Below are 22,484 nucleotides of genomic sequence, written 5' to 3' on the forward strand. Positions count from 1 at the left end.
CTATATATATGTAAAACACCAAAACCATATTTAAACTGTATTATACATTATGTTGTATTATATATTAAGACACATATATTTAGAAAACTAAAACCCTCAATGTATCTTTAGAAGTGGGTATTTGTTGTATGATTTTAAAGTTCTTCATACAAAACGTGGACCTTCAAAGTACTGGGTGAATTTCCTCTATAAAAGCTTCACACTACCTTCTGATTTACTGAGACACTTCTAATTTACATATTTTCATATCAGTATGAAAAAGAAAATCTAAGTGAAGTTAGAAACATCCCTCTTTCAACAGAATAGGTACATATAATTTGGTATAATTAAAATTAATCTTAGGTAAAAACACATTATTTTCTCATTCATTAGGGATAGGTATGTTCTAGAAAATATTTTGGCCATTGCCTATAATAAAAGAAGCCTAAAATAACCATTTACACCCTTAAGACTCCTCTTTTAAAAACCACTTGACTGCTGTCCTGTTCTAATAAATTGGGTAAGAGAAGAAAGCAGGACACAGAACTATAAAAACAAAAGTCTAATCTTTGCTTTGGGGATAACCTGAATGTTTATTGGGGGATATAGGTATTTAACAACTAGCTAACATACCATACTAGGTAGGATTGGGACTAACTCAACAAAACTAGTCAATGTCAATTCTCCTAATATCACATCTTTTAGTGTTATGCCATAAACACTAGGAAATTTTAAGTGATATAAAGCCAAGAGTTGAAACAATTTTGCAAGCATCAAGGGTTCTTAACCTTTTTTCGTGTCATGGATCCTCCTTTTGGTAGTCTGTTTTTAAATGCACAGAATAAAATAATTACAAAAGACACCAATTATACTGAAATATAGTCATCAAAATATTTAAAAAGCAAGTTTATGAATCCCAAGTGAAGAACACCTGGTCTAAATAATGAATCAACTAGCAAATAAGCAACAACTACATCTTCATTGGTTGACAGAATATAGTAAGAAGAAATTTATGTAATATATTGTTTGTTAATAGCAGCATTTTAACGAATTTTAAAGTTGGAAAGGACTCTTGGAGGCTACTTAGTCAAACCTGTGACCCTCAAAAGAATGCTCACTAACAGCTAAAGTTATCCCTGAAAAAAAACAGTCATTCAACCTTTGATTAAAAACTGCCTATGAAGGAAAACCCACTATTTATTGAAGAAAACGGTTCCATTTTTAGACATTTCTAATTGTTAAGTTTTTACTTCTATCAATTTGTTGTCTGCAATGTCCATTCACTGCTCCTAGTACTACTGTCTGGTATTGAAAAGAATGTTTCCTTTCACATGATATCAAATTCCCCTACCTTTTTTTTTTTTGCGGGAGGGGCCAGGGAAGGAAGGAAGAAATGAGCGTTCTCTTCTTTAGGCTAAACATGTCTATTTGATTCAACTGATGTTCATACGGCACAGACTCTAGGTTCCTCACGATTCTGGCTAGTCTCCTCAAGTCTATCTATAGCTTATTAATGTTCTTTCTAAGATGTGGCACTCAGATCTGAAAACAACCCTCCAGATAAAGATCTGACTCAAATAGAGGAAAGCAGGGCTATTGCACCTCCTCATTCTTAAAGGAAATGTTTCTCTTAATGTAGTCCAAGGTTTCATTAATTTTAAAATAATTTTCAGATAAGCTGCTCAAAATTTCATCTGAAAATTTGTTAAGCATGCCATATATGTCTTTATATAAGTCACTGAAAAAAAATTAGCAGAGATATCAATCACTGGTGGAACTCCACTTGCAGAAATCCTGCCATCATACAATGTCAGAAATTCTATAATTCCATCAATTTCAATAATGCAAAAACTAACCAAAAACCTACCATATTCACAAGACTGCTGTAAATCAGAGATTATTCGAAGGATGTTATTCATTAAATTTGATCTCTGCTCATTTTCTAGAATGCTTCCAGTTGATGGATATGCAGAATCAATATAAGTCAGATCTGACAGATAGATGCCTGAAACAAAATAAGATTACAATAGTAGTTTCCTTATTTATAATCACAAACAGAATAAAACAAATACAATTTAAAAATGTTAGATGGTTTTGCTCTTCAAACTTCTCCATATTTAGAGCACAGCATCATTAATATTCTTTTGGCCCTGGTATACTAGAGGTACTGAATGTACCATATGGTTTCTGGAGCTGGTGTTAACAGTGAGGGTCCACTGTATGGAACCACTTCAAAGCCTTATCTGGATGTTATTTACAATCTTATACTATGCTGTCAACACAAGTGAAAAACCTTCAATGACATACTAATATCTCTATGAAGGTAGAATATGAACACAACAGTATTTAGACCACTAAATTTTGCTTTCTCCCACATATAATACCATATATACATAGCAATGTATATTCATTCTTGAAGAGGACCATGACATTAGGAAGATGATGCCATGATTTGCAAATGAATTGGATTTAAATGAGGGAGGGCTGTGCAAAGTCACCAGCCTCACTTTATCCTCCAGAGCCATCTGGGTGCAGTGGCCAAATGCGGATCAGGACAACTGGAGATGGCATACGTACATAGCAATGGTGTCACCTTGAAGCACAAGTATCACACACTTGGAAGAAAGAAAATGAAAAGGAAAGTACATATACAGCACCGACTCTAAAAACAATAATTGGTTTAATTTTAAAAATATAACTCAATTATTTGCTTTTAAATCTCTAAGTTCATGTAGTTGTTTATGATGTTTAAAAGATCAACAAACCACTTTTTGAAACAGTTAAACTGAACAAATCAGCCAGTCTTTGCCCATTCTCCGTCTATAACCAAAACCAGAACCATAATTTATGTATAGTATTCCTAACCTTAATTTATCATTATTAGCTGCTTACTCTGAGCACTGTAAGAAACATAAAAGACAGTCCCTGCTCTGCATATCAAAGTTGGTGGTTTGCCTTTCTGGACTATCTCCACCTATTTCCCACACCAATCAATCCAATTGCAGTAATGTACTCAGAGAGTTTCACAGATCAAAAGGATTAAGTCCTATTCCTACTCGAAAAGACCAACTAGTGTAGTACATTTGATTTTTTGATATCAAGTTTTTCCTTATGTCAAGCTCAAGTTTAAATCGGCCTCTTTACCAACTTAGTTCTGTTCAATGGGGCCAAGCGGAACAATAGCCTTCTTAGCTTTCTGCACCTGAGCTTTAGCTCATGCCAGTTTTTCTGGGTAGGTAGAACATCCCAGTCTCTATTCTGATCTAAGTCTGGCTAAAGTCTCATTTCTGTGAATTTTTGCTTTAACTACCTCAGCTTCAAGCCATCTTTATTTTACTCTAGTGTCTACTCTACACCATTTATTCCATGACTGATAAGGCATTCCTTATGCTAACTTTTTATCCGATTGCCTTATAATGCTATTTAACTATTATATTGATATTTAATTTGCCACACATTTACACTGTCTAACAAGACTCTAAGTGCCTTTGAGATAGGGACTATCAACCTTATTTCTTTGTATAAGAAAAAGTAGTACCTAGATTACTCATTTCACCCAAAAGGTGTTCAATATCTATAAACAGACATAAAGAGTTAATAGTGTAATAGTATAAGATAGTATATGTCTGTTAGACTATACGCTCTTGGAGGGCAAGAAATGTACTTTATTTTTGTACTTCCATGGTAGACAACCAAAAAATAACCTTCCTGAAGGTAGGGAAAATTTTTACATTTTCATTCTCTATACTCAGTACCGGGTATTTCACAAACGCTAAATGAATCTGAATTGCTGACTAAGGGCCAAAATGAACAGAATAGGCAGTATTATGGAGGTGTTCGTAAAAAGGGAAACAAACAGTTATGAGATACTCCATGTGGTTTAAATTGACCTCTGAAGGATAAGTATGAATTGAACATGTGGAAAAGAGGCCTGCTTGGTGAGAGGTACAGGATACATCTCTGAGTTGAGTGTGATTACAAAAGTATGTCTGGACTGCAATTCTTATTTGGATCAATGATATTTAAGTGACAATATGCCATTTACTCTGTGTTGGATATGGAGTCAGGGAGACCTGAGTTCAAATCTTGCCTTAGATTTGTGTAACACTAGGTAAGTAATTTAAACTCTCTCAGCCTTAGTTTCCTCATCTGTAAAATGGGGATAATTTACAATACCTACTACCTCATAGGATTGTTGTGATGACTAAATGAAATAATGCACATGAAGTGCTCTACAAAGCTTAAAGAACCATATAAATGCTTGCTATAATTATTATCATTATTGCTACTAAAACCCTATAAGTTAAATAATGCCCTCATTCCCATTTTCTAGATGAGAAAATTAATCCCAAAGTTAAGTGATTTGTCTACAGTCACAAAGCTAGCAAGAGAAAGGAGTAGGGAAAAGGGAATGAAAAAGGTACAAAGATCCAGGAAGTGTGGGAGATTTTAATGAGTAATTTCAGAATTAAAAAAAATATATACATATAATAAGGTACCCATTGTATTGTTGTTGCCTAACCTTAACCCTAATCCTAAGTGCCTTAAAAAAACTCAGTCATTTCTGGAGACACTCTTCTCTCTACCTTGTTAACAAAGAAAAAGTGAAGTAAAAAGCAAACAACAACACTCCAGGAATTTAGTGACCCTGTTTGGCAATCCCCAGGCTTCTCTGCAGTGAGGAGGGGGGTATATTTCATTAGCTGTGCCCCCCCCCAGGACCAGGGACCATTGCTGTTGTTTTTCCAATTATTCAAGACCTCAGCTCCCTTTTTAGTTATTGTTCCATTTTCACTATCCAAGCCTTAAAACTACCAACAAAGAAATGGAGGCCCTATTGCCTCTTAATAATGAAACTGGCTAAACTAAAGCCGAAAGTTCATATGGCGAATTAAAGTATACAGATCAGTTTTCCAGTCAAGCAATGAAGTTCATATTCAAGAGTATTAGGTTTCTGAAAGAATTTCATTTTTGCGTAGATTATGATAGCTAATGTAATCTAATCGTAAGCAACACTATGCAGATGCATTAATGTTACAAAAACATTAAAGTTCTTAATAAGTTTAGTAACTGCTGGACTATCAACCTATTAAGCAGATATCATAAACCATTGATTCTTTCTGGGTTGCCTGTCAATGTCTGGCCTTCATTAGTGGCTAACAAAAAAGGCAAGCTTATCAGTCTGAATTAATCTTTCTTGTAAACGGAGTTGAGTATTGTAACAGTTGTTTCAGGGCTCCACTTAAAAAGACATCTTTAGCTGGAGGACTAGAATGTTTGTTTTGTAATTGCCCACTGAACTATTCCAGTCTGTTTGCAGATGGTGCCCTTCCTTCAACCTGCACACAATCTCCCCTTGTTCATAGCTTTTTCTGCCTCCGACTGTCTCTCTCCCCTGCCCCCTCCTTTTACACTCTTTATTTTTAAGGCCACTGGGAGGAAATCCTAAGAAGGAGTTGTTTTTTTTTCCTCCCCTACTCGCCAGCAACTTCTTGGTGATGTAATATGTGGGCTGAACTTCCAAGCAGGGAGAGCAAGAGAGAAAGAAACGGGAAAGAAACACTAGTCAAGGGTACTACATACACAATCTGGGTCAGCTGCAGCTGGTTACTACTGCATTTTTGCATGAAGCAGACACAGGAACGCCACAATACTTTCTCTGCTGGAATAAAAAGACATCTCACGCTTGGAAATTTTTGCTGTGCTATCTAAAATTATATAGGTTGATTTTCTAATTCAGTTAATCAATGTAAAGTTAGAGGGAGAAACTCTTCAATGAATTTTGGATCTAACAGTTCAAATAAAAAAATGCAGTTGCTACTAGAGTCACAGATGAACAAATGCCTACATGGACAATTCATAATTTAAAGCAAGATATAAAGGCAGCAAATTTGTCTCTGGATTCAACCTACTCAGCAAAATATAAGGTACTTCCCCCACCCCCATTTTCATTGATTAAGAAATGATTACTAGTATGTTGATATACATGTTTGGTTTAATGACAGTACATATAATTTGCAGTATAATTATTTTTAATTTTCATAGAATGCCAAAACTGAAAGTAAACAACAAAGAATGTAAGAACAGAACAGTCCATAATTTATTTACTCTTATTTAGGGAGCAGTGGAAACAGTTTGAAATGCTATATTGTGTACTGTTCGAGCAATTCTTTTTGTTTCATTGTTGAGATGATTAAACTTGATTTTTGTTACCTATTAAGAATGAAAACTTCTATGAAAGATAGAAGATTTATAATCCAGAATAAGGCATTTGTGTTAACAATAAATTTGAAAATAATCTTAACTGGCTTCAGATTAAATACATTTGGTTAAAATTAAAGCCTGGAGCCAGATGAAAAATGAGCTGATATGTATTTGGAAAAGCAAAGCAATTGTTATAATCTTTTATTCAAGAGACTAAAGGTTTTTCTATATGTGCATAGCAAATTGTGACTCACCAAGGTGTATCTACAAAACAGTAAGGTGACAAATTAAGAAAATGGGCAAGGAAGAATAAACACTGAACAAAAGATAAAACTGATTAAATATTTCATAGACAGTGCACCTCAAAACTGTGGTATAACTTAATATGACAAGATTTTTTAGGTTAATCAAAAAGGGAGAAAACAATTTAGGAAATCAAAACTAGGAAAAATGCCAGTATAGTTTAAGTGGCCTTGCAAATTTCAATTGTAACAACTGTTTTCAGATGAGTTACAGATGAGTAACAAACTAAAACTATTAGAGCTGGAATTGCCATTAAGAAGCATAAAAGCATTAAGATATACAAAATTAAAGCCCTTGCTAGAGATGAATGGTGGCTTCGAGGAAAATGAAGTAAAATATGTTGTGATAGAAATAGTCTGGAGGCAGACAGCAATGACGCTATACAGTAAAAATCCAGAAATCTTAGGGGAGGAGGGAGGGAGGGAGGGAGGGAGAGAGAGAGAGAGAGAGAGAGAGAGAGAGAGAGAGAGAGAGAGAGAGAGAGAGAGAGAGAGAGAGAGAGAAAAGGTGATTCAAATTATTTCTGGTTCCTAGTCTCCTCTCTATTGATAAAACAGAACAAATGCCCCAAAGAAAAGACCGCAGCTTGGACAGAAGGCACATCGGGAAATCACAGTTGGGCACATAGGCTTTCTCATTACCATACACATCTGAGCTTCCTCATTACACTCTTGGGTTTTTGTCAATAGATTTAAGTGATACATTTTCCATTTCTGTTTAAGCATTTTAAAAAAATGATGGAATGATGCTGTTTTATGCATTCACTTGTTATCAATCAGTAGTGAGTTATCATTTTACAGAAACTTACATATGTTTAATTTTGTGAGCTCCCAAATTTGCAATAATAAACTAATAAAATCATCCTAATAACTACAATTTTAAAACTTAGCTTTCATATTAATGAATCAAAATTTATTGACTGACTGAACTGGAAGGAATTTATTAAGGCTTTAACTACAGACTACCCAATTTACTGAATTTCTCAATTACTGGATCTGAAACAACATGAACTTCATTAGTTTGTTGTCATTAAAATGAGGACGTCATGAAGATTAATTCACATCTATAGCATTATTTTTAGCTAGGTTTGCATTTGAGAATGAACTATATTTCTCTTTCCCAAACCTGCCACTCATGCTAACTCTCCTATCTGTGTTAAGGGCTACATTATCCCAGTCACCCAGACAGGAAACTTCAATACCATCTGATTTCTTTCCTTCTTATCTCCATCCAAACAATTGCTATCTCCTGTGAATTCCATCTACATACAGTTGCAGCCTTTTTATTTTCATTGTCACTCCCCTAGTTCAAGGCCTCATTATTTCAGGATTATTATACAAGTTTCCTAACTGGTCTTTTCTCCAATTTCCCCATCCCAATTCAATCCACACAAAACCAGCTGAGTATCTTTCTAACACATTTCTGACCACAACTCTCCTGTTCAAAAACCTTCAATGGTTCCCCATTGCCTCATGCAGTAAGTCCAAACTCCTTAGCCTGATATCCTTGGATTCCAATAATCTGGTTCCAATTTATCTTTTCCATCTTATTTCAAAACACTTCACTTTACGTATACTGTAGTGCAGTTAAATAGGATTTATTATTCTTAGAATAAGTTTTGCCTTTTCATATCTTCATCCCTCTGCTCACACTGATCTCTACCCCTGGAATATTCTTTGTATTGAAATACAAATCTTTTCCATCTGTTGACACTCAACCAAGTTGACATCTCCTCCATGAAGCCCTCCCTGATATTCTCCACCTGGAAGTGATCTCACTCTTTGGATCTCACATAGCACTGTACAACACATCTCCATACGTATATTCTAGTTTATATTATAACTATTAGTTCTCCATTATCCCCCTTCCCTCCATCAAAAACACTGCATGCCCCTCTTAGAGCCAGAGGCAGTCCTTTTCTCTGTAAGCCAAGTATCTAAGCACTGTCTTGTAGGTACTCAATAAATGTTGAAGTTGATTGTAAAACCTGTCTCTGACAGTAAGTGCATATCCTTTGCTTAGACACCTCTAATTATTAATGCAGCAGAATTAATCTCATTTGATAGAACATCTTTATGTCCTAACAGATTTTAAGGCCAGGATAATGGTTTTTTCTCACTTATACCTCTCCAACTACAATGTGGCCCTAACCCCTTGTACTTGGTCATCAGTAAAAACCCAATCATTCAGATTGCTCTCAAGTTTACATTTGAAAGGAAGTCAGTTATGCCTTGTATTTCCTCTCCACACCAGCCAGAAGTGTTGTAAATCAGCAGACAAATATTACCAATAAAATTAGCCCAATGCATGGAAGGAATTGTTTTTTAAAAACAAAACAACCATGTACAGATGTGGATTTAAACTTAAGTATATTGTAACTAATTTATAACATTCTCTTGGGGCTTAGGAAAATTTTAACATATACAAAAAAATATTATGAGGTAACTTAGATTTATAGGTCCTTGACTTTTAATACCAAACATATGTGGAAAAATATTAAATGAAGGAATGTTTTTAAGAAATTTAACAGTAATGTATTTTTAAACTAGGTCTTTACCTGTCAAGACCTAAATTTAGGATTTAAGGGATCTCTTTTTCCTGTCAAAAGTAAATGATGTAACTAGTCCACTAACATAAAAAATGTGGTTCCCTGTTCTGCTTTAGGTGTCAGTGAGGTCATTACTTTTTAAAGGAAAAAAAAATCTCAATTTAGGCTTGGGCTGGTAAAGCAAACTATACTTTTAATTTAAATCTACAAAGGCATTAAAAATTTTCTCTTCCTGAAAAGAAGTCGATTACTCTGACATCAGGTCTGTCTCCAGTTCTCTCTTTGATTTGTGTAGTGGCTCAAGAGATTTTTTTTACATCATTTGGACCCATGTTGGCCATAATGAACTTATCAAATAGTAATACAAACATATCTGGGATGTTATTTGGTTTTGTTTTAATATAAACAAGCTATCTGATGTTTCAGAAAATCCTATTACAACACAGACTACAAGAGGTACAATTAAAGTTTTAGGTGGAAAAAATTTTAGTAGTCTTTTATAAAACTCATGTCAGAGATGACAGACTAGATATGTAAGCAAGAGGATGCTTTATAAAATGCTATTTATTTTGAAGTTCCATGGAAGTTTAGAGATAGTTCCTTGTTTTGCTTAGTAGACAGGTTCAGTTTGGGATCCAAAAGGAAGTTTTCACATTGTTAGTGCGATGAAATTACCAGATTATAACATTAAACAAATTAAATATGTAACAACATTTCTTCCACATAGTCAACTGGGATGCTGATTATTTATATTTTGGTTTGCTGTACTGAGATCTGTACTGGTAGTCCATGACCAAGTGTTCAGTAACATGGACTTAAATGTAAATAGGAAGCTTTTCTTCAAATTTCTTATAGATTTGCAATAATATTTTTCACAGAGCTGCTTACCTTAAAAAAAAACCATCCAAACAAAAAAATAATCTGATAGCTAACGTTTATGCCAGAACTTCCTAACTAGAAAGGTAGTATAGTATAGTGGGAAGAGGCTATTCAAGAAGCCATAAGATTCCAGGCCTACTTCCCATACTACTAGCTGTGTGACCAAGTAATAAATCAATGATTTTTACATTCCTCACTGCAAAATGGGGACAAGAGTTGTAACTACTCATTTCACAAGACCAAATGAGATCATGTATGTGAAAACACTTTTTTAAACTTAAAATACTTTGTAAACATGAGTCATAACTATTCATGACAGAAAGTAAAATACTTTGTTATGACTTCTGAATCTGTCTTGAAAAAACATCCACATCCATATGTGTATTTCAGGTTTTCAGTCAATGAGAGGACACTTTAAGAGACAAAAAAGTCAACAAAGCTTTAACAAATGCTTTGTTATTATATATATAAAAAACGAGAGTTTAAAATTCCAATGGAAAAGTCAAGGCCTTTTCATTTTGTTTCAGTAATTTAGCAGTAATTTTTAAAATTATAGTTTTTCTTTTCAGTATTATCTTCATGGAAATTTAATCCAACTTTCTCTATTGTACTCTCTCAATCACTGTGTTAACTCCTATAACTATCTCTGGAGAAACAGAACAAAATTGTCTGGATCGCAGGAAACCTAAGATAGAATGGTCTTTACTGTCTTGCCTCTAGGTAGGTAGCCTTCTGGAGGTGGGGGTGGGGCTGTGTCCATCTTTAAAAGAAAGGGCTGGGGCAGGATTGCCTCGGAGGTGCCTTCCAACTCCAGAACCATGATCTTTATCCCTATTTTAAGGTGTTTTATCTTGAAACTATTTAAGTGGGAGGGATTTTGTAACATATTTGCCTATTTAGTTACTTAAGCCTTATAGATGGAATAGGACCCCTAAGAAAGTATTGGATTTGCCACTGTTTGCTTTGAGTTCCCCTCCAAACAATTTATTACTTCAAAATACAGAATTGTGAGGCAAGAAGAGTGAACGCTTACCAATGGAAACAACACCTTACTTAGAAGAACGACCCAATGATGTTCCTTCTTGACAGAGAAAGAACAAAGAAGAGAGAAACATTAACTAGGAAGAAAGTTTTGAGTCCTCTGGAGTTTTAACATATTGAGTCTCTCAGTGCTGGTGATTACATCGGCTAAGTATAGGATTTATGTGGCCTAAACAAAAAACAAAACAAAACAAAACACCCGATGTCAAACTTTCACAATAGGAAAGACCGGCAATAATAACCAAGGAAAGACAGATGACAAGTATTCATTCTCCTTTCCTGTTATGTGTGAGTAGAGCTAACAGAGGAACATGAGTTTCTCCACTGCAGCGGTCCCTCAAAGATACAGGTAAAGAAAGAAGGCACAGTGGTGGATTTTGGTTGTTGTTGAAGGTTTACAGGTATATATGTAATACAACAGAAACACTGATATCCAGGCACACTTAGGAGTGGTTTGAAGATTACAGTATTTTAACCAATAAGTAATGACAAGTAAAGTTCCTGGTCATACCCACCCACCCACCATGCATAAACACATATATGCATGTATATGTATATGTATATGCATATATGTATGTATATGTATATGTATATGTATATATGTAAATTGAAAATGGAAATGAAGCCTTTTGGAGTTGAACATTACCTGAAAAGAAGGGAACAAAAGCAAAAGAAATTTCTCAAATTATATCTATTCAGGTTAACAGATGAAAAAAATTGGTACAGTCTAGTTTAAAGGAAAAAGGGACATTTCACAAAGAATATATTTATTCCCAGGGTTCCTTGGTTCTAGAGTAGAAGGACATTACTGAGCATCAAGACTTTCTTGTGACACTGGCTCCATTTTTTTTCCTAGCCACCAAACAGCAGCCTGATTTCCAGTCCCAGATTTTTAGATTGTCTAAGCCCAGGATTCTCCTCATGCTTTCTCTTCTTCATGTGATCGGTGGCTGGGTTTATAGCCAATCTTTTCAGAACAGTCAGGTTTTCTAGAGCTATGGCCTGGCCTTTTAGAACCCATTCACTTCCAGGCCATGTTACAGCATATGAGGAAGACTTTAGCTGAGGTTATGATATTGCTAAAGAATAAACCATTTGTGACTATATGCTGTATCTTGTTTTGTTTTCTACATTTTATAAAAATTTGTGAATATCAGATGTTTTTAAAAAACACACTTTCTAGTTTTTAATATTATATAAAAATAACCTGCACTAGAAGATAGAGTGCATTGGTGTGAAAACTTTGTCCCAGCAATTTACAAACAGAACCTAATATGATGTAGTGGGTCTGTCATGTGCCTGGGTCACAGAGTTCTTCTACCAGTAAAATCATGGACCCCTCAACTGCCAAAGGAAAAAGTCCACAATTTCTGCTGAACAGAACAGCAGAATCCCTCACTATTGTACTAATAACTCGTATTATATTCAGGGAACATGATATGTCTCATAGTAAAACTACAACTGTAAAGCGAAAAGCAAGTTACATTGCATTTCTTCTTCCTTTCATTAGAAAAGACATGCTCAAAAATTCATGTTGTCTTAGATTTTGGAAATATCCTCATAAGCCTCTTTAATTTAGTTGTGAGTTTCCTTAATAAATGACAGTTTGTATGATTTTCAAAGAAGGACCACAGGGACTAAGCTAAAGTATCAGATGAACATAACAATAAGATATCAGGCAAATACTAACATAAAAGTTAACTAAATGACAAAAACATAAAGACTGACTTATTTAGTTGACAGTTTAGTGTTAGGAAGGTTTCTATTTTAAGAATGCTTTAATTATACCACATCTAAGAAAAACTGGGCATCATTTCAATGTTAAGTGTTAAGCTGACAAATTTGTCAGTACAGCTTTTTTCAAAGGTGGTGAGCTGGTAGAGCTACTCTTAAAACCTGTTCTGTAAGAAAAATTACAAATTAATATTGCTTTAGGGGAAGTTTAAGAAGCCAAGACAAGGTAATTTTGGGTAGGAAGATTAAGAATTGTAGTTATATTTTTCTTATCAATATATCTTCATTTTCTCCCTAGCATACTTTAAAAAAAATATTACAGACCTTAAAAATTGATTCATATTAATTATTTTTACTTTTTTCCCCCTTGTTGATTAGTTTTTCAAAAGACATCACTACTACACAACCTCATTTCAAAATGAAGGCTTTTATCTGGACTCTAGGTGTACTATTCTTCTTATTAACACCCATTGGACAATGCACAAGAGGACAGTCCAAAACCAAAAAAATAACTCAGCGGAGGTACCCTCGTGCGGCAGATGGTAGAGAGGAAGGAAAGAAATGTGGTTATACATTCCTGGTACCCGAACAAAAAATAACAGGGCCAATTTGTGTCAACACCAAAGGGCAAGATGCAGGCAACATAAAAGACATGATCACGAGGATGGACATAGAGAACCTGAAGGATGTACTCTCCAAGCAGAAGCGGGAGATAGATATCTTGCAGTTGGTGGTAGACGTAGATGGAAATATTGTGAATGAGGTAAAGCTGCTGAGAAAAGAAAGCCGTAACATGAACTCCCGGGTCACTCAACTCTATATGCAACTCTTGCATGAGATTATTCGTAAGAGGGATAATTCACTTGAGCTTTCCCAACTGGAAAACAAAATCCTCAATATCACAACAGAAATGTTGAAGATGGCAACAAGGTACAGGGAGCTAGAGGTGAAATATGCTTCTCTGACTGATCTTGTAAATAATCAATCGGTGATGATCACTTTGTTGGAGGAGCAGTGCCTGCGGATATTTTCCAGACAGGACACCCACGTATCTCCTCCTCTTGTTCAGGTGGTGCCACAGCATATTCCTAACAGCCAACAGTACACTTCTGGTTTGTTGGGAGGTAATGAGATACAGAGAGACCCAAGTTATCCTAGAGACCTAAGGCCACCACCTGATCCTGCAACTTCTCCCACCAAAAGTCCTTTCAAGATACCTCCAGTAACATTCATCAATGAAGGTGAGTTACCCAATCACCATTAGAGATATACAGGGTAAGAATTTTACGGTTTACAGCATAAGGATGTACATCACAAAAGCAGAAAAAATACCTTAATCCTCATTATGATTCTACTATTTTTATTACTGTAACATATTTTGCAGTGGGTGTGATATGGAAAGCTGTAGTCAGAGCCAGGAAGATCAGAGTTCAGGTTACAAAACTTCTCAGGACACCCCCTCCCCCAAAACACCCTCCTCCCTTTAAAACTAAAAGTCACAGAGAAGGTGCTAATCTGCTCTGGTAGAAGAAGATCCTCACTAGGCTGACTCAACACCAGTGAAATTACAGGTCCGACCCAAAAAACAAAAACGAAGAACAAGAGATGAATACTTGTCTATTTTGAATAGCAATAACAAATTCAACTTGGTACATAACATGTATGTTTCCCACCTCCTTTTAAATCTTTACAGTTGAAGCTATTGCTGTCGATTCTGAATGACTTTCATAATCTTCTTTTTCCAGTCCTTGCTTTCCGGACATAAAGAACTGCTGGAAATTGTCACACAACTGGTTATGGTGACAGTCCATTATATTCATGTTCTCTAATTTCAACCAGAACCCTCTGTAATTTTCTTTTCTAACACATTATTCCACAAAAGATTATTTTAAACTGTCTTTATTCTCTTTAAGTCTCCATTTCCCACACATCTCTTATCCTCAGCCCAAGACTTTGAGTCCACCTTTACTAAGGAGACAGTAAGAATAGTATAGACAGAACACTGGACTAGGTACTAAAAGACCTGACTCTGTGACTACTGGGGTGAGCTTAGGCGAATAAATTTATTTTTTAGGTAACTTCACAGAACTGTTAAGATTAAGATTCATGTCAAGGTACTTTGAAATTATAAAATATTAATATAAATGGTTGATTTTATTGTCATTTACTAAGATTTAGAGTATCAGTCATGAGTTTTCCTAGTTTCCCACTTCACCTCTAAGTCTGTCTACACCAGCTCGTTTCGTTCCAAGGGTACCCTATCCCCTTTTCAAGTAACCTTCCTACAGGCACCTTTATTAGTATGACAGCTCCTGAGAGTAGGGATTTTTTTTTTTTGCACTATGCTTGATGATTGATCGATCCAACCCTTAGGAATGAATAGGGCTCAGTGAATGACAGCAGGTCCTTTGCTCTTCTTTTTAAACTCTTTCTCCTAGATATCTTATCCATTCTTATTGCTTCAATAATAATTTGATTTGGATGACTTCACAAATTAATTGAATTTACATATAGTGCTTTAAAGTTGTGTACCTCATCTCATTAGATCTTTACAAAAATTTGGTCAGGATGAGTGACTGGACCATGATGAGGCAGCCAGTAAGCACTGGCGGAAGGGTCTGAATACACAGTGACTAATAATTTAATCATAAAATAAACAAATTAAAATAAGAAGGAAAATACCTTAAATTTTAGAAAAAGTAAATTTTGCTTTCACATATCTCATTCTAATTACATTATGGCCTATTACTCTTGGTTGTTGTAACACAACAACTGACCACGCATTGACAAGTATGAAAGAAAAGGAAAACTAATGAGGTAGGGAGTCTTCTTTTTCTGAAAATCAGGTACAGATTTCTGACAATTCAGTAACTCGTATCCATTTCATCCTATATATATATATATACACACACACACACATATGTGTATGTATGAATATTAACTTTTAATTGTATTATTTTGTTTTTTAATATTTTTGTGTGTTATGGACCCCATTCTCTGAATGTTTTTAAGTGTAAAAACACATAGGATCACAAAGGAAACTAATTATACTGAAATACAATGCTCAAAATATTAAAAATAAGTTCAGGGACCCCAGGTTAAGAATTCCTGGAAATTTATTAGGTCCCACAGAAAATATCTTGTGAAATGTAAAGAGCTAATGTAATTAAACAGCAATCAGATGGGCTTTGAGTTCCCTTTTAGCTTTAGATTTATGATGCTAAATTTAAGATTATATTTATTCATGAATCCTTCTGAGTGTGTGCACATGTACAAATGAATAAGATGAGTTATATGACAGATAGGTTAGGATCAATCTTTGTAGATTAAAAAGATAAACAGCACTTACTGTCTTTTATCATTCAATATTGAACTGCCATTTGGTTTTAGGTTTAATTTTTGTATTTCAGGCCAAAGAACAGTTCCTTTTTTATATGTATTCTCTTATTAACTTAATTATTTTTCATTATGTATTAAGAAAGGAGAAATTATCATGGATATAATTTAACACAGTTGTAATCAGACACTAACAACTGTGAATCAGATAGTATGTTTATTTTTGAGGAATTACACAATCCAGGTAGAATGTTCATTTTTAAAATACAAAATAAAGAGATTTGGTACTTGATCAATAATGAGGATGGTTCAATATTTCAAACAGTGCTCTGGGGGCAGCCAGGTGGCCCAGTGGATAGAGCACCGGCCCTGGATTCAGGAGGACCTAAGTTCAAATCCAGCCTCAGACACATAACACTTTCTAGCTGTGTGACCCTGGACAAGTCACTTAACCCCATTGCCTAGCCAAAAACCCCCCCTTCAAATAGTGCTCTAACTTTATTAGCCAAACTATATTAAGCTTCCTACCATTCATATAATCATTTAAAAAAAAGAACATTGACCAAATTAATGTTGCTTGTTGAATTTGTCAAATTCACAACTATCAAAAAATATACTGTCTGTGTATGATTCTCTACCAAATGAGGAACTGAGGAGTTACCTCTTGATATTTCAAAAAATACCAAATAAATTCCTATTTGCTACTTTAGGCCAAGCATCAATTTTTCTTTTGGTTTGCTTTCCATGAAGAAGACTTTAGTATAGAAGTTATGCAATTTAATTAATTAGATGATGTTAAGTTCTTAAAGAAGGAAGCTTTAATACATTTTAACATATATATAATAACTAATAATATAATTACTAATATAAATTCTATATTTAAAAGGAAAACAGTTGTTTATCAAGTGAAGAGAATGTAAAATTTACATAGGACTTAAAATTTAAATGTGTAGTACTATGAAATGTCTTGGTTTAAGACTATGAACTGTTTAATAAAGTTAATATGGCCTGATGTAGTACCTTATCTGGAATTATTTCACAATAGGCTACAAGAATAACAGATATAATTCAAAAAGCTCAGAATGAAATGAGTATATTCAGAAGAGAGAAAGATAATATTCTAATATAGCACACTATCAGAAGAATTACAACCCATTGTAGTTGAGGAAGCAACAAGTAACTTTCAGCAAAATAATTTTTTCAGCAGTTTTAACCATTCAGATGGATAAAATCAATTGAAGATGTTTTTGAGACTTGCTCATTCAGGATTATGCCTGTAGCTCTCTCTCTAAATTCAGTAGAATGGGCAAAAGGGTCCTATGTACATTGAGACAAGTGACTTTGACTCAAATTCTAACTGCTTGTCAGCTAACCTCTTTGTGTTTCAGTATCAGTAAGCTGGGGATGATGATATTATGAACTACTTAATGTGCTAGGTTTCAGGAAAAGTGTAAATCTTAGAAATACCATATGAAATGTGAGCTCATCTTATAATTCATTTTACAGAATCACAAAACTTTAGAGAAGGGAGATTAAATCTCCTTATTTTATAGATGGAGAAACTGAGGCCCAGAGATAGAAATGTTATGATTACAAAGCTAATTAGTGACAGCACCAGATCCATAACCTAGGTCTTAGATGTTCAGTTCAATGTTATTTTGTTTGGTTCTTGAGATGTATCTTACTATATTTAGTTGAGATATTTTAAATGTCAACCACTTTACATGAAAAAATAAAAGGTTTCCTAATCTTTAAAATGATCATGTTGAACTGAATAATCTTCAAGGTCCTTTCAAGCTTGAAATCTAAATTCTATGATTCTCGTTTTCTGTGAAAACTATGAAATCTTCCACCCTCTAGTTGAACCTGAACAATCCTCTTGTATTCAAATAGGATTATCTATTTGAGGAAAGTTTAACAGAGAAATAAATCTTGGTCTCAGTGTTTCTGCATTTAGTTAAAGTTTCTTAAATTGCTTCCCCCACCTGAATAGTGAGGAAAAGTAAAATTCCTATTAAATATTTACCTGTTTATAAATCTATTTTTTTAGAGTAGCCATCTTTTCTCTCTTAAATTGGTTATTCATTTTTGTTTTATATAATTCAGAAAGCACTCAGCTTTACTGGTTGTTTAAATCTTATTTGATGCCTCTGTATTTTGTATTATTTTAAAATAGCAATGTATTATATATTATTATCTGTATACTTTTTATAGGCAAGCAAAAAGAGCCAAACATCCACTCTAGGGTGGCTTGAAAGAAACTAAATCGAATTGTTAATTGTTTTAAAGATGTGCACTTCGCCAAATAATCTCTCTGAAACCTAACAAAACCTTATTTCCATGCTCTATCTACAGAATATATTCCATGACTTTGAGAATTCCACTACTTTTTTATTTACAAAATAAAAAATAAAATAAAAAACCTAATAATCACATGTATTGATTGAAATTGTTAAATGTCAGAAATTTATGCCATTCAGTCAACTAGCATTTACTAAGTGCCTACTATGTGACAGGTACTTTGCTAAGCACCAAATAATCAGAGAAAGAATTAACTCTTTCCCTCCTGCCTCCTCTTCTACAAGCAAGTTTGGGTCTTACCAGTCCAAAAAAAGACTTTCTTGCTCCTTTGTATCAATCACTCCATTTCTTTCCTTTTCTTCTTTAAAAATTTTTCTACTCTGAATGTCTGTACTTCCTCACTTCCTATTGCCTCCTCAACTCTACAATGTGATTCCTGCCTCTGCCAGTCTAAGCTCTAAGGTAACCAATGACCTTCTAAGCCTATAGCATTTGCAGTCCTTATCCTCTTTCATCTCTTTACTGTACCTGGTACTAATGACCACCAATTCCAATTCAGTAACAAATAAACATTTATAAATTGTCTAGAACATGAACGGTGCTATGTTAGGCATACAAACACAAACTCAAAACAATCCCTAGTTCTCTAACTGCTCTTTCTGGTTCAAAGAGTAGGGACTAATGGTTTGCTTTCAGGTTGCCAAAAAGTCTCCAGTGGAGTGCTTGAGGGATGCATGCTTGGGCCTATGTTAATGAACACTTATCAATCTAAGTTTATTAAATTTGCAGATAACACAAAGCTAAAAAAAAGGAAAGCAAGATGAAATTTAGTAGAGATAAATGTAAAATTCTACACTTGAAGGATAAAAGAAATGGATGGGACATGGGGAAATAGTAGTTTTGTCTGGTAGACTACAGGTTCAGTAGCGTGATGTGGAAGCCAAAAAGCTACTGCAATCTATTTTTTTCTTTTAAGGCAACTGGGGTTAAGTGACTTGCCCAGGGTCACAAGGGGTTAAGTGACTTGCCCAGGGTCACACAGCTAGTGAGTATCAAGTGTTTGGTCTGAGGCCAGATTTGAACTCGGATCCTCCTGACTTTAGGGCCAGTGCTCTATCCACCGCGCCACCTAGCTGCCCCTGCAATCTATTTTAAGAAACTTTTTTATTAGTCTTTTGTTTTAATATCATCCTCATTTCTGAATATGCCCTTCCTCTTCTTCCCTCTCGAGGGAGCTATCTTTTATAACAAAGATTAAAAAAGATTAAGAGGGAAAAAACTTTAGAAAGATCAAGTAACACAACAACAGTGTCTGACAGTAAATGAATTTATGAGATATTAAGCAGCATTAGAGATGCAACAGTGTCTACCCTAGACAGGTGCCAACATAATCTTCTTAAAACACTGGTTTTAGATAAATTTAGATAAGTTAATCACATCAGTACTCTGCCCAAGATTCTCTATTGCCCATAGGATAAAGGAAAATTCCTCAGCTTGACATTTAAAAAAAAGTTTCAGTGATTGTTTGTGAAATGAGTGGGTTGTGCTAGATCAAGTGTTCTTCATCTGGGGTTTGTGAATTAAAAAATATTTTGATAACTATTAAAATATAACTGGCTTCCTTTTTATTCATTTAACAATGTGATTTTGAGAAGGGGTCCCACAAAAAAAGTGAAGAGCTCCTGGGCTAGATGATTTCAAAGATCAAGCTCTAAATCTGTGACAAGGATAACTTTCGTGTTTATGTCACAGTTATTTTTTTGACTATATCTGACCTAGCCAGTAATAATCTCCCCCTAAGACTTAACACAGTAATTCATTGAATAGCTCTCATAACCTCTCATCTACATTATCACAATAGGAAGGAAGGAAACATAAAATGCTTACTAGATGCCAGGCACTGAGCTAAGTACTTAATACAAATACAAATAGTCAGATCCTCACAATAACCCTGGGAGGCAGGTGATATTATTATCTTCATACTATAGTTAAGAAAACTAAGGCAGAGAGCGGGTTACGTGACTTGCCAGGGTTGCACAATTAGTAAGCATCAAATTTGATAGTAATAGTAAGGGGTCAAATTTGAACTCAGGTCTTCCTGACTCCAGGCCCAGCACCCTATCCACTGTGCCATCTAGCTGTCTCCTTCCTGATTGGTTTCCTTGTCTCAAGTGTCTTCCCTTTCCCAACCAAACTATCCTCCAAACTGCTCAAGTGATTTTCCAAAAGTGCAATTCTGAATATGTTACTCTCTTACTCAATAAATAGCAGATTTAGCTCCCTATTCCCTATTGATCAAATAGAAATTCCTTTGTCTTGTTTTTAAAGTCCTTCATGATATGGCTCCAATTTTATCATACATTATTCCCCTTCTAATATTCTGTTCAGCCAGACTGGCCATATTGCTGTTCTTCATACATTATTCTTCAACTCCAATTGCTCTTTTTTTTTTTTAATCCCCTAAACCTAGAATGTACTTCCTCCTCTCTTCTACTTCGCAGAATCGCTTATTTTTTTCAAAAGTCATTACTTAAATGGTTTTTAGTTGAGTGATTCCTGAAGTATTCTGATACAATTAAGTTATAATATTGTGCGAAAGAATCATCGTCCTTTTATCCTACCATTAAGATGGGCAACTCAGTCTTAGTTGAGCTCTTTCTCTCTCCAAAACACTAGCACAGTGCTCTGTACACTATTTTTTGTTGTTAATAAATGTGTTACAGTGTTGTTGAATTCAGTCAACCAGCATTTATTATGTGCCAGGCAATGGGAACACAAACACACACACACACGTAAAATTGAGATAATCCCTGCCCAGAAGGCATTTATAGTTTCTTGGGTGCTACAGTATGATTGTGGTGTGTGTGTGTGTGTGTATGCATGCATAACATATGTGTGTGTGTATATATATATATTTATATAAAATATCACACAATCATTTTGGAGGGGGTTTGTGCACATGTGTCTCTGTGTGTGAATCACGAAGGGTCTTTTGAAGGAGGCAGCATTTGAACTGATCCTTGAAGGAAATAAGGGATTTCCAGAAGTCAGTGTTAGAAGGGAGACTATTTCAGGCATGGATTTTCTGTTGAGGAGAGCCTAATATAGGGCCTGTCTTAAGGGAAATTGCACTCAATACTTATTATTTCTTTCTATACTTCTTTCCTTCCATATTTTATATGAAACAGATGGGTAAAACAAAAGAATAAAGCAAGATAGTTGAAGACTACTAAAATTGAGCTTACTGTGAACACTTCAATAGTCTCCTATTCCTATTGTACACTAGACTGTACTGTTTCTAATGAATACATTCTTTAGAAACAATTAGCTTTGGTGGGGACTAAATACCAGTATGACATATAGCACCCAAAAGAAATGTTGGAATTGTTCTCATTAAAGTATTTTTATTGACCAGCAGGATTTACCAAAGGGTTTGTTGGCTATGAAAAATAACTTTACCTATCTCGGAGCTTAATGTAGGATTAGAATATGCCAAACACTGAGATTTTGACTATTAAACAGAAGCAAGCTATACTAGAAATCACCCCACCTTGAATAGGCTAAATTTATTTCCTTAGCTATTTTAGGTGATAAGTACAGATTATGGGAAAAGGATAGCAAAAGATAAAAGAAATGAGGTGAAAAGGTAAGAAGCTAAATGATAGCTTGGGCAGCTAGGTGACACAGTGGATAAAGTGGATAAAGTCTGGAAGACTCATCTTCATGAGTTCAAATCTGGCCTCACACACTTACTAGCTGTGTGACCCTGGGCAAGTCACTTAACCCTGTTTGTCTCAATTCTTCATCTGTCAAATAAGCTGGAGAAGGAAATAGCAAAACACTCCAGTATTTTTGCCCAGAAAACTCCAAATGGGCTCATGAAGAGTCAGACACAACTGAAACTACTTAACAATGACAAATGATAGCTTTTGAATAGGAGGAAATCTCGTACCTTCCTTGTAACAAATAGTACAAAAGTTTTGTTCAGAATAAGGATGCATAATAAATTTTCAATAAGGATGCCCCTGAGACCAAAAAAATAAAATTAAAATTAAAAAACCCAATGGGAGACAGTTTCATTAAAAATATTAAGCTTAGCCAAGATTTTCACTTAAACAGAAATCTGGGATATCATCAAAATTAGATTGCTTACTGGATG

The 22,484-nt window shown here is 34.7% G+C and overlaps 2 protein-coding genes across 8 annotated transcripts in view; one reads left to right on the plus strand and one right to left on the minus strand.

Moving 5' to 3' along the window:
• Positions 1-22,484, minus strand: part of RALGPS2 (Ral GEF with PH domain and SH3 binding motif 2) — a 257,998-nt gene that overhangs the window by 49,981 nt on the left and 185,533 nt on the right. For all 7 annotated transcript variants that reach the window (XR_002324019.2, XM_078156472.1, XM_020984311.2 and 4 more), the window contains one exon: positions 1,847-1,984. Coding sequence is in view for 6 of the 7 variants with exons in the window: in XM_078156472.1 (XP_078012598.1) it covers positions 1,847-1,984 (138 nt within the window). In the remaining variant the exon portion in view is untranslated. The remainder of the gene's footprint in view (positions 1-1,846; positions 1,985-22,484) is intronic.
• ANGPTL1 (angiopoietin like 1) overlaps positions 5,511-22,484 on the plus strand; it is a 28,464-nt gene continuing 11,490 nt past the window's right edge. The window contains exons 1-2 of the mRNA XM_020984312.2: positions 5,511-5,906; positions 13,067-13,929. Of these exons, the coding sequence (XP_020839971.1) occupies positions 13,107-13,929 (823 nt within the window). The 5' untranslated portion in view covers positions 5,511-5,906; positions 13,067-13,106. The remainder of the gene's footprint in view (positions 5,907-13,066; positions 13,930-22,484) is intronic.

The sequence above is a fragment of the Phascolarctos cinereus genome, unplaced genomic scaffold (assembly GCF_003287225.1).
Source record: "Phascolarctos cinereus isolate Bilbo 61053 unplaced genomic scaffold, phaCin_HiC Scaffold_5;HRSCAF=322, whole genome shotgun sequence".
NCBI lineage: Eukaryota > Metazoa > Chordata > Mammalia > Diprotodontia > Phascolarctidae > Phascolarctos > Phascolarctos cinereus.